Source organism: Microcaecilia unicolor, unplaced genomic scaffold (genome assembly GCF_901765095.1).
Source record: "Microcaecilia unicolor unplaced genomic scaffold, aMicUni1.1, whole genome shotgun sequence".
In the NCBI taxonomy this organism is placed as follows: Eukaryota; Metazoa; Chordata; class Amphibia; order Gymnophiona; family Siphonopidae; genus Microcaecilia; species Microcaecilia unicolor.
The window spans coordinates 261,450-273,895 of record NW_021963020.1 but is presented as its reverse complement, the minus strand read 5'-3'; the positions used below and the strand labels follow the sequence as shown (position 1 = coordinate 273,895).

The 12,446-nt window shown below is 42.8% G+C and overlaps 1 protein-coding gene across 1 annotated transcript in view; it reads right to left on the bottom strand.

Moving 5' to 3' along the window:
* The window catches only part of LOC115458761 (ras-related GTP-binding protein D-like), an 87,801-nt gene that overhangs the window by 50,590 nt on the left and 24,765 nt on the right, over positions 1-12,446 (bottom strand). Inside the window, 2 exon segments of the mRNA XM_030188572.1 lie at positions 4,136-4,335; positions 9,388-9,683. Of these exon segments, the coding sequence (XP_030044432.1) occupies positions 4,136-4,335; positions 9,388-9,683 (496 nt within the window).

Genomic DNA, 12,446 nt, shown 5'->3' with positions numbered 1-12,446 from the left:
TCGTTTACGAATGCGGGTGATAATCCATAATTCTACACACTCTTTTGACGACCCGGAGGCTCTAAAACTTTTTCTGGACACCTTTTGAGATCTAAATTCTAACAAGGTTTGGAGTAACCAATTCAATTCCTTTTTCCAATCCTTTCTCTTGTTTTGGAAATATCTCCATTATGTAATGAGATTTATATAAACTTGCATAATACTTTCCATAAATGTTTATTGTTCTCTTTTTGCTAAATATCTCCAACCTCCTAATGGCTGTTCTCTCCTCGGTATTTATTTTTTTTTTGTTACATTTGTACCCCGCGCTTTCCCACTCATGGCAGGCTCAATGCCGCTTACATGGGGCAAGATAGATTACATGTTCCAAAATGTCTTCTTTGTTAGCTCTCTGCAGATTCATACTGTTAAATATTGAGCCTCCTATTCTCTCAATATGTGCCTCTCTTCTCCCTTACCAATTTGCTACGAGTGTACTGGCATTGTTCTTTGTTCTATGCCATTGTTTTCTTTGAATCCTTCTTTCCTAATGTTTTTCTTAATTTTTTCTCCCTCCCAGTGTTCTGAGCATATGGGTATACTTGTTATTCTCCATTTTGTCAATGTTCTTGCCTATTTGACTTGTGGTATAATTGATATATCCTTTCCATAGAAAGCCAAGTCAGTTTCTCTATTTCCTGCATTATTATCTAAACATTTTATATGAGAATTACTTCCATTAACATAAAAGGTTTAAACAACCATACTAAGAGGAAGAAACTTCTACCGTGCTCCCCAAGACCCGCTAGGTCTTATTTTCAGGGGAGGCCTTATTTTTCGGGGAAACATCGGGTCGCCCCCCCACCTGAGGTCGCCCCCCCCCCTCGATCGCCGGCTCCCCCCGCCCTCAGTCGCTCCCAGAACTAACCTCTTAAACGCTTCCTTTCACCATTCATCTTCGCACTCGCCGCAAGCAGCAGGGCAGGCCACTCCTTCCTTCCGTGTCCCGCCCTCGCCTGACGTAACGTAACGTCAGGCGGGGGCGGGACACGGAAGGAAGGAGTGGCCTGCCCTGCTGCTTGCGGCAAGTGCGAAGGTGAAAGGAAGCGTTTAAGAGGTTAGTTCTGGGAGCGACTGAGGGCGGGGGGAGCCGCCGATCGAGGGGGGGAGCTGCCGATCTCGGGTGGGGGGGGGTGACCCCGATGTTTCACCGAAAAATAAGGCCTCCCCTGCTAGGTCTTATTTTCAGGGGAGGCCTTATATTTTCAAATTGCAGCAAGACCTCTACTAGGTCTTATTTTCAGAGGATGTCCTATTTTCGGGGAAACAGGGTAATATATTTACACAATTTGAACTCTGACTTGGCTTTCATTCAGGAAATTCACCTATCAGATTCAGACTCTAAACGCCTCCAAGAAAAAAATTTCTCACTCACAACATACTCTCCTGCTGTGCACAAAAAAAAAAAACGGTGTAGCCATTTTACACAAGAAATCTCTTTCAATTAATATTACTAACCAATCTTGTGATGTGGAGGGCAGATGGGTTAAAGTGCACAACTTGATAAATAATGCATCAGTTACTCTCATAAATATATATATGCCGCCAACGAAGACTCTCCTGAGTTTTTTCATCTACGTTTTAGAAATCAACCTCGCCGGTACTATGTAAGCCACATTGAGCCTGCAAATAGGTGGGAAAATGTGGGATACAAATGTAATAAATAAATAATCCTACAATTTTAGGTGGGGACTTTAACCAAATTCTTGACCCTCTCCTTGATATGCTCTCCAATTGTCCCTATTACCAATCCAAAGCCTTTTCTGCCTTACACTCACTCATTTCTTCCCTGGGTCTTGTAGACATTTGGAGACTGTTTAATCCCACAGAAAAAGACTTCACTTTCTTTTCCCCTCCTCACCTGAGCTACTCAAGAATTATTTCCTGATCTCCAAAACTCTCATACCTAGTGTAGTTAATTCTCAAAGTCACGGAAGGAATATATCTGACCATTCCGCTATCTCAATAAACCTCTCAGATATCTCCTCCATTAAAAACCTTCTGTTTGGAGACTCAACATTTCCCTGTTAAAGGAGGACCCTTATTTTATCATCCTCACTTTAATATTCCCTTATCTCTTGTTTGTCCTGTTTGTCTGTCCTAGTTAGATTGTAAGCTCTGTCGAGCAGGGACTGTCTCTTCATGTTCAAGTGTACAGCGCTGCGTACGTCTAGTAGCGCTATAGAAATGATAAGTAGTAGTAGTAGTATATCTCTGATGAAAAAATCCACTGAAGATTATTTCTCCAATAATCCTCTACATAATTCTCCTGTGAATATATTGTGGGATGCCTATTAGGCCACCATCAGAGGAGTCATAATAAGTTACTCTGCTGGCATCTATAAAAAAAATAAAAAGATTTAGACCAATTGGGAAATGAAACTAAATCTCTCGAAAAACAATATCTAGAAACCAAAGACCACAACATATATCAAAAGCTTCTTTCAAATAGATATAACTTAAACACCATTCTCACTAAAGAGGCCCTTTCCTCTATAAATATCCAGAAATCTGTCTATTATGCGGAAAATAATAAATAAGGACATTTGCTAGCACAGTTCCTTAAAGCAAAACAAAATCACGCCCGCATCTCTCACATAACTGATTCCTCAGGAAATCCTCACTATACGGACTCTCAAATAGCCCTACAATTTTCCAAATCCTACCAACAACTTTATACTTCAGAAACTGTCTTCTCCGAGTCCTCCTTTAACAACTGTATGGATAATCGGAGTCACCCCTTATTATCGCAATCTCAAAAAGCTAATCTAGATAAAAATATTTCCATAGATGAAATCATCAATGCCATCAAAGAAATTCCCCATAATAAAGCCCCAGGTAATGATGGCTTACCCATAGAATTTTATGCAATCTTAGTATATATTCTTAATCCCAAATTACTCATTTTATTTGACCATCTCCTTCACCACTCTGGTGATAAGGGTTCTTTCCTAGAATCTAAAATTGTTGTCATCCCCAAACCAGGAAGAGACCCTTCTAATGTCGCATATTGCCGACCAATCTCTCTCATTAATTTAGATAACAAGATTTATGCCAAAATCCTTGCTAATCATTTAAAACTTGTGATACCTTCACTTATCCACCATGATCAAAACAGTTTTATACCTGGTAAAATGCCCAGTGATAACTCTAGATTATTATGGAATACACTAGCTCACACATGTGACATTGACTCTCCATTAATAGCCCTTTCCTTAGACGTCCTCAACTGCTCTCGCTGGCAGGTTTGCTGTAGGGGGAAATGGGGGTCTGCCAGCATGCAAATGCATGCTGGACAGGGCTCACCATTCCTCCCCAGTGATCTGCAGGTCGGAGCTGGCGTAGGGTTTGTTGCAGCCAGCGACCCAATCTTTAGCGCACTGGACGCTGATCATTGGGGATGAATGCGTTAAGCGCTGATTAGCATGCATTTGCAGGCTATTTGCGCTAAGAGCCCTGTTTAGCATGCATTTGCATGCTACTTGCGCTAAGAGCCCTCGAGCGCGTTGTTTCACATGCTCGAGGGCTCTGATCATGGGGTGGTAGCAAATGCCGGCCCTAGTATGGCGCTAACAGCCTCTAGCGCCGGCATTTGCTTTTGATCATCTGCCTGTCATTATATGCTTTTTACCCTGCTGTTTTGTTTTGTTTGGAGGGGGGCATCAACTTTTTCCTACTCCTTTGGTCTTACAGACCAGTAAGACCCAGCCCACACTGGGCCTAGAAATCCATAAGCCTTCATTCCCAGCTACCTGGAGCTGTTTTCCTGTTTTATCACCCTGACATATAACCTGGCCCCTGCCATGCCACTCCAGTGATTGAAAGGTCCAGGTTGAGGTTCCCTCAAGAACACGATACAAACAAGAAACTGTCCCTCTTTTTCCAGTATACCCAGGCCTGCAGCAGAAGCAGGCTCAGAAATCAAAGCTGGGTCTCCTGCATGGCAGAGGTGTTGCCAGACCTCAATGAAAGGGGGGGGGGCACATTTTGGCCAGGTTCCCGTGGCCCCCTGTAGCTACGCCATTGCTGCATGGCAGCGTGTCCCAGCACAGTCACTGCGATTTTGGGTCTTCCCTTGTACACTGCTGCTTTTTACCTGAGGTGGATTTTCTCCAGCGCAGCATCTGCGAGGTCATCGTTTGCCCTCTGGTGAATGTCTCTTTGGGTTTCGATCTTGTGGTCATCAGATAAGCCATCAACTTTATGTATAAAGACTTCAAAATTGATGTCTGGGTTTACTTTGTAGGCACTGGTCACAGTGAGATGTAATCTAGCCAGAGCCTCCATATAATCATCCTGAATGGTACAGAAAAATCATAAAATCCATTAGAAGTCGCAAATATGAGATAAAATAAAAACCTTGACTACACTTCTTCCTGAAGTTAACAGCCTTCCCGACATTGGTCAACAAGCACCAGAGTCTACAGCACTACTTCATACTCAGGAGAAAGACAACTTGACAAGTCTTGTAGCCAGATCTTGGGAAATGTTTTATAGGTTTTACATGAAACCGCCTACCATGAGTTTGTAAATTGCATTTGACGCTTTCAAAAAAGTGCAAAAAAGTCCAAGCTTTTTAAAAAAATTTTGATATTTTTATTGGCAAGAGAAACGCACAATCACAGTACTTGCGTGCATCAGTTACATATAAATGCAGAGAAAAATACAGTGAAAATACAATTCAAAATGCATCTGACACAGTGGCGTTCCTAGCCTCGACAGCACCCGGGGCGGATTGCCGATGTGCCCCCCCCCCCCCCGCGAAATGACACCCCCCCAGGTGCATGCCGCTAGGTGGGGGTGGCGCAGCGCGCGCCTGTCTGCTCCCAGTTCGCTACGCTCGCTAAATTCTCTCGTTCGCTGCAGCTCCCTCCCTCTGCCCCGGAACAGGAAGTAACCTGTTCCGGGGCAGAAGGAGGGAGCTGCTGCAGCGAACAAGAGAATTTAGTGAATGTAGCGAACTGGGAGCAGACAGGCGCGTGCTGCGGCACCCCCCCCAGCGGCGTGCACCCGGGGCGGACCGCCCCCCCCCCTTGGTACGCCACTGATCTGACGCAATAACAGATTTGGTAACAGTGAGTGCCCGACCAACCAAACTGACCCAGCACAAATATTCTAACACATCCAGGCACCCTGACTTGTGTGATTTGCGGCATTCCCTCTTGTTATTTTTATATCTCTAAACTTCCCCTCCCCCCTCCCTTACCCTTGAGGCTGAGTCCCAACCCTGCTGAGTTCATTCACGCTGATTCAATGTGTATTGCCCTGTGTACAGGATAGCTGCGATAATCGCTCATAACACAGTATGGCTTGGAGTCCATGTTAACATTAATTGCACCGTAACCTGTAATCTGAAATGTTCATGTACTCGATCATCCTAATTGTGCAGGCCATAACTCTCATCGAGTAGGCAACCTCCAGTCCTCCTTCAAGAGAATTTCTTCATAAAGCAATAAGTTCTCATGTCTTTACGACATGTTTCTCTCCTCGTCTCTTTTGAGGAAACCACAATGCGACCCAATTGATTGAACAAGTTTCTAAAGACTATGAAATCTACAATATGAAGCTGTGGGAGAAATAATTGTGAAGTGACCTGCAATTAGAGATAAAAGCTAAGTCATAGATATTGTGATAAAGTCACATCGAGGATAGTTGGGTTAAGGCAGTTTCAGTCTGAAATACAAGTCCCAGAAGGCATGACAGGCAAGGAGCCAGAGGGTGAGATGAAGAACCCGGACTGGACTCCTAGCTGCAATCGGGGAAGACATGGGTGTAAGCTGGCAGGTTGTGTAGAGTGGCTGCCCCTAGGCGGAAAGAGAGTTAGGAAACCCTGTGTGCAGGAGCTCATCATTGGTCTCATTAGTCTAATGCTTAACTCAGCTGGTATGGGTGTGGGGGAAGCTAATGGAAGAAGAATGATTGGTTGTGGTAGCTGAAGCCAGGGATTGATTAGGCAGGTGGGAAGGAGTCTCAGCAGTTCAGTTCAGGAGAGAGAAGCAGAAGAAGAGAAGCAGTTGCAGGCTGAAAACCCTTGGGCAGGGAGGTCCCTAAAGTACTGAAGCAGGCTGAAATCCCTTGGGTGAGAGGAAGTCCCAAAAGTATTGAATTCACCAGTGAAGCTGATGCAGGGGGGAACCCTTGGGGTAGAGGGAGTCCCTAAAGTATTGAACTTTCCTGAAGGTAAAGAGGATAGAAGGTAGAAACTGCTGCTTGGTGACTGAACTGTGATGATGAACTGAAAGAACTGTTTGTCTTGGGAATTGAACTACTGTTTACTGTGCACTGGATAAAGAGCCCAGACTGGAGCTGACTGTAAGCCTGTATTGAATCCTGGTATGTGCTGATAGCCTGCTGCTTAAAGGGGACTATTTGCCACACACTTTCAGGTGGCTTATATGTGCTTAAGATTGAAGGTGAATGCTGCTGTTGGAACTGTGTACTAGAAACCTACATGGAATAAAAGTCCTTAAGATTGAAGTTACTGGTGGACATCTATTTCTTCATTGTACCGGGAGCCTGTGGCTGGAGGAGATTGTTCTATCCTTGGCTGCACAAGAAATGTACCTGGTTACAATATATGAAAATTGTCTGAACTATTTAAGTATTTAGAATTACATGGAGGCATATTTTCAAAGCACTTTGGGAGGCTAAGTTCCATAGGTTTCTATGGAACTTTGGGAGGCTAAGTGCTTTGAAAATATGCCTCATAGTAACATAGTAAATGATGGCAGATAAAGACCTGAACGGTCCATAGAATTGTGGGAGTTATAGCTCTTTGGAAGAGATGCACTATAGGGAATGTATTTATGTGATTTTATAATATTTTGTGAGTGAATGGAATGAATGAGTGTGTTTGATAGTGTTTTGAGGAAGTTTCAAACAAAAGTGGATAGATATAATGAAATAATGTGTTTAAATAAAGTTTGTTTATAAACTGATAACGGTTGTCAATGATTAGTAGCAGTTATTAGGAACTAGGGGGCCTTTTTAGTAACCCACGTTAGACTGTATGCACATGCAGCGCGCACCCAAATGAGACTACTGCCAGGCCAGCACGCCTTCCTGGTGGTAATTTCAGATTTGGCACGCACCCATAAAGCATGGACGAATTATTTATTTATTCCCGCCTACGTGCACCCATTCCGGCAGTAATCAGCACTCAGCACGCACCAAATGGTCACCGTGTGCGTAGAGCATAAGCCCTTACTGCTAGATCAATGGGTGGCGTTAAGGGCTCAGGCTGTTTCTAGATGTGCGCTGGTTTCATTTTTACCGCAGGCCCTTTTCCAGTCCCATTAAGAAAAAGCCATTTTGTTGTAGACGTGGTAAAAACTGGCCCGGCGCGCCCCCAATACACACGCCTACACTACTGCAGGCCACTTTTTACCACGGCTTAGTAAAAGGGCCCCTTGGTCTCACTGATTAAAATGGGACCTCTGCTAAAACAGCATGAGTTCATGGTAACATAACACGTCCTAACAGTAGCCCACATTGATAACTTCCCCCCTTAGTGTGAACATGTCATTCTCTCTTAACCAGAGCTAATATTGTGATGTCATAATGCCTCATTCCACCAATATCTAAAAGTCAACCTCATCAGTGATATCACAATGACTTGATTGTTCTATACTTAGCTCAGACATTTAAGCGCACCTAGTTACTAATTTAGCCTAGGTCTCAATGCATTAAAATGAGACCTGTGCTAAAATAGTATGAATAAGTGCTAAAATAACGTGTCCTCATGGTAGCCCACATTGATAAATACAACGCTTAATCCCAAACAAGTATATTTGTTTAGAAATATTTCCTTAATGACGGAATATTTAGAAAGACCTTGCAAGGAGCTTACTGAAACAGACTGCAGAAAACAAGCAATTGAACTGCAACAGTATATCATAATTATACGCCATACTGAAAAATACATCTAGCATTCAAAGCACAAAAAGAAATATCATTTATCCTAATTCCAATACTGTCTGTTTCGGGGCCCTGAAGGGCTTGTTTGAAGAGAAACCACTTCCCTCATGGGAAAAAGAAGACAACTTGTACACTGTAATTTTGGATTTGTAGACAAACAAAACAGCAGATCAAGATAAACGTGAAGATTTTATTGATATCATATACCAGAATATTGCCTGACACAGGCCGTGTTTCGCCCAAAGGAGCTACGTCAGGGGCTAAATTATTGACCGTGCAGAAACAATGTTCCAACTGGAAATACGATTTATACACATCAAACATAAAGGACAGAGTTGTGAGTTGTTTGGTTGATCGTTATACAACAGTTGTGGTCACCTTGCTTGTTTTTTATTATATGCCCTTTATGTTTGATGTGTATAAATCGTATTTCCAGTTGGAACATTGTTTCTGCACGGTCAATAATTTAGCCCCTGACGCAGCCCCTTTGGGCGAAACATGGCCTGTGTCGGGCAATATTCTGGTATATGATATCAATAAAATCTTCACGTTTATCTTGATCTGCTGTTTTGTTTGTGCACATTGGAGTTTGCAGATCGATTGCCTTGCTGTTTTTTGGGACCCTCATTTTGGATTTGTATACAGTTTTGTCGAAATAGCTTTATATGTATATGTAATTACTATAATAAGGAGTGGAGGAGTGGCCTAGTGGTTAGGGTGGTGGACTTTGGTCCTGGGGAACTGAGGAACTGAGTTCGATTCCCACTTCAGGCACAGGCAGCTCCTTGTGACTCTGGGCAAGTCACTTAACCCTCCATTGCCCCATGTAAGCCGCATTGAGCCTGCCATGAGTGGGAAAGCGCAGGGTACAAATGTAACAAAAATAAAATAGACACTATTGGAGATTCTACATGGAATGTTGCTACTACTGGAGATTCTACATGGAATGTTGCTATTCCACTAGCAACATTCCATGTAGAAGGCTGCGCAGGCTTCTGTTTCTGTGAGTCTGACGTCCTGCACATATGTGCAGGACATCAGACTCACAGAAGCAGAAGCCTGCGAGGCCACATTGGTGATCTGCAAGGGCCGACTTCTAGTGGAATAGCAACATTCCATGTAGAATCTCAAATAGTAGCAACAGTGGAGGAGTGGCCTAGTGGTTAGGGTGGTGGACTTTGGTCCTGGGGAACTGAGGAAGTGAGTTTGATTCCCGGCACAGGCAGCTCCTTGTGACTCTGGGCAAGTCACTTAACCCTCTATTGCCCCATGTAAGCCGCATTGAGCCTGCCATGAGTGGGAAAGTGCGGGGTACAAATGTAACAAAAATAAATAAAATAATAATGGTATTCACTTCAATGTTATCTGTTTTTGTACACTGTCTAGTCTGAGTAAAAGAAAGCCATTGCCAACCTTTTCATAGATTATTACCTGAGAATCAATGACAAATATCAATGCCCCTGTAGCTCTGAAGATCATTTCGTAGTCAAACGTAGGATCGAAGAAGTCAATCTGCCCAGGGAAGTCCCAGATCTGAAAATTAACGAAGGAGCTGTTGGAAACGTCTTCCCTGCAGATTTTGTTTGTGCTCTCCAAGAAGAGGGTTTCATTCGGTGACATTTTGTGGAAGACCACTTTCTGGATAGAAGACTTCCCACTTCTCCTCAGGCCCATCAAGAGAATCCTTGGCTTCACCTCGGTACTGAAGGGGTCAGTGAAATCCAGAACTGAAGAGATGAAACATTGAAGAAGCAGACATAAGCTATACCATCCACAGCTGTCCACTAAAGCATTGCAATTACAATTATTTGCGATTTTGTGCTGCTCCGCACCTGGGCTACTTCTCTATATTCTGTCTATTAAAATATTCCATTACGTATTTTGTTAACACTGTAAGTAGTATACTGAGCCATAATTTGTATTGCTGTTAGAATATTTTTACTGCTGTAAATGTCTATTGCTCGTGTTTGACTTATTGTTGCTGTACACTGCCATTTAGGTGGGAGAGAGGAGATATGATACAGATGTTTAAATACCTACATGACATAAATGCACAAGAGGCAAGTCTCTTTCAACTGAAAGGAGGCTCTGGAACGAGTGGGCATAGGATGAAGGTGAAAGGGGATAGACTCAAAAGTAACCTGAGAAAATACCTCTTCACAGAAAGGGTGGTAAATTAATTCATGGTACAGCATCCTGGTGGAGGTAGTGAAGACGAAAACTAACCGAATTCAAGAAATCTTGGACAGGTACATAGGATTCTCTAGAGGAGAGGAAGGGACAGTAGATGGCATGGATGGGCAGACTGGATAGGCCATATGGTCTTTATCTGCCTTCATTTTTCTCTGTTTTTATGTACTCTAGTGAGGCAGCCATGGGCATAATATATATAAGAAATCATATTAAGGGTTAATTCTGTTTAAAGGTGCTCAAATACTATTTTAAATTCTCAGTTTTGCAAGTACAGTGAAGGAATGCCAGATGGTTCAGGTTAATTACTCAATGTCTAGCTTGCCGAGCAAAAGGTTAAAAAGGTCAGAGACAGGAATTTCTTTCACCCTTGTGAATGATGAATGCTAGCTGGCACATCTGTATACTATTAAATCTTGAGGGGATATTATTATGAATGAACAAAGGAATGAGCCAGACATATGACATATTGTAGTTTAAAGATTAGGCAGAAATACTGTTTAGAGAGAGGCAATAGATTAGAATTTAGAAGTTCTTGATATTTAGAATATGTCTTATAAGGATGCTTACTTTAGAATATGCTGTATTCTGTGTAAATTAATAATTCTGTGTAGAATGTCTGTTAAATTCTGTATTACTCTTTGTCTGCTGTTTAAGAGGTCAAGCAAGGACTGCAGTGAAGAGGCCAACATGTGTTTTGAGTTATCTGCAGTTCTGGCTGGTTCAATGTATAAGCTGATAGGTGAAAGAGGTCAGGACTAGTCAGCTCTCTTCTCCTTGATTAATTATAGGTAAAATGTAGGAATGGTCTTGAAAGTAATAACCTGATATGTATGCTATTAAGTAAGATTGGCCCTTGACCCCTTTAATGAATGCCAGAGTTTAGTTAGCAGTTAGTACTAGGAATATGAGAAATCAATCATAATAACATGTAAGAGACTGGAGCCCAAATGTCTGGTGTAAGGGGCCCCAGGTCACAGGTCAGTTTAGGATGTCTGGAACCTATGTAACTGATATTTGTATGGAGCTGATTGGTTGAGGCAAGGTAATCAATCTATTCCTTAACCAATTGGAGAGTAAGGGGGCTAGGCTAGGCTAGATAGAACTGTATTTAAGTGGGAGAAGAAGCAGTTTACGTCAGAAGGAGCTCAGAAGAGAAAGAAGGACAGAAGGAACAGACAGAAGAAGGACAGAAGGAACAGACAGAAGAAGGAGAAGACAGCATAAGAAGAGAAGCAGCTGAGACAGAGAGCTGAGACAAAGACACAGAGAGCTGAGAGAGAGACAAAGAGAGCTGAGAAAGAGAAGAAGAGACTTAATGCTGATGTTCTACTTTGTTTGCTGGCAAATAAAGAAGATTACTCTCTCATTCTGGTGTGTGCTGTCTGACTCCTGAAGTATCATAAATTCATGCATCCATTCCTGCAACACTAGAACCTGAATAAAATTGTTTTTTTAGGCTTAAACTGTAAGCTCTATGTAGCAGGGACTGTCTATCTTGTGCTGTAGAGTGTCAGGTACGCCTAGCAGTGCTTTAGGAATAAAAAGTAGTAGTAGTAGTGTGTTAGAAACAGTAGTAAAGTAATAAAAAATGCATTTAACCATTTTTTTGAAGTTAAACAATTGGAGGCTTTCCAGTTCAGCCCAGGACCCTTTACCCAAAGAAGCCTGATCTAGAATCCTCATGTCTGAATGACTATATACCAGGACTCGCTCCCTACCCCCCACCCTGTAACCCCAACCTCTCCCTTTTACAGTCACCCCATACTTAAGTATTGGGGATGTGCCTTCATTTTCAGATGACTGAGGCAAATTTTGGTTCATATAACATGAAGTCAGCATGGGCACGGGATTTCAGCCAAAGGCGTTCGGCAGAGCGGGCAAAGGAACATAGGCAGCGGATTCTAGAGGTCAGCCAAGGCTGGGGTTTGGTACGCTTTACAGGACAGGGAATGGGAGGAGCGAGAGTATCCAGAGCAGAGGAGAGAATAGTATTATAGGAAGAGACAGCCTCATTGACAGACTTGGATAACATAGTGGTAGAGAAGAGATTTGAAACATTGGAGGACAGAGTAGAAGGGTCAATAGCCTGAAGATTCCTAAATGTATTGGTTAAGATTGGACGGGACTGGGGAGGAGGGTGTTTAAGTGTGAAAGTGATCAGATGATGGTCAGAGAGGGGAAGAGTTGAGGCACAGAAACTGGAGAGTGAGTAGTTTGAGAAGAGGATAAGATCAAGACAGTGGCCATTCTGGTGAGTAGGGGCAGCGGAGCACAGTTGAAGATTGAAAGAGGATGTT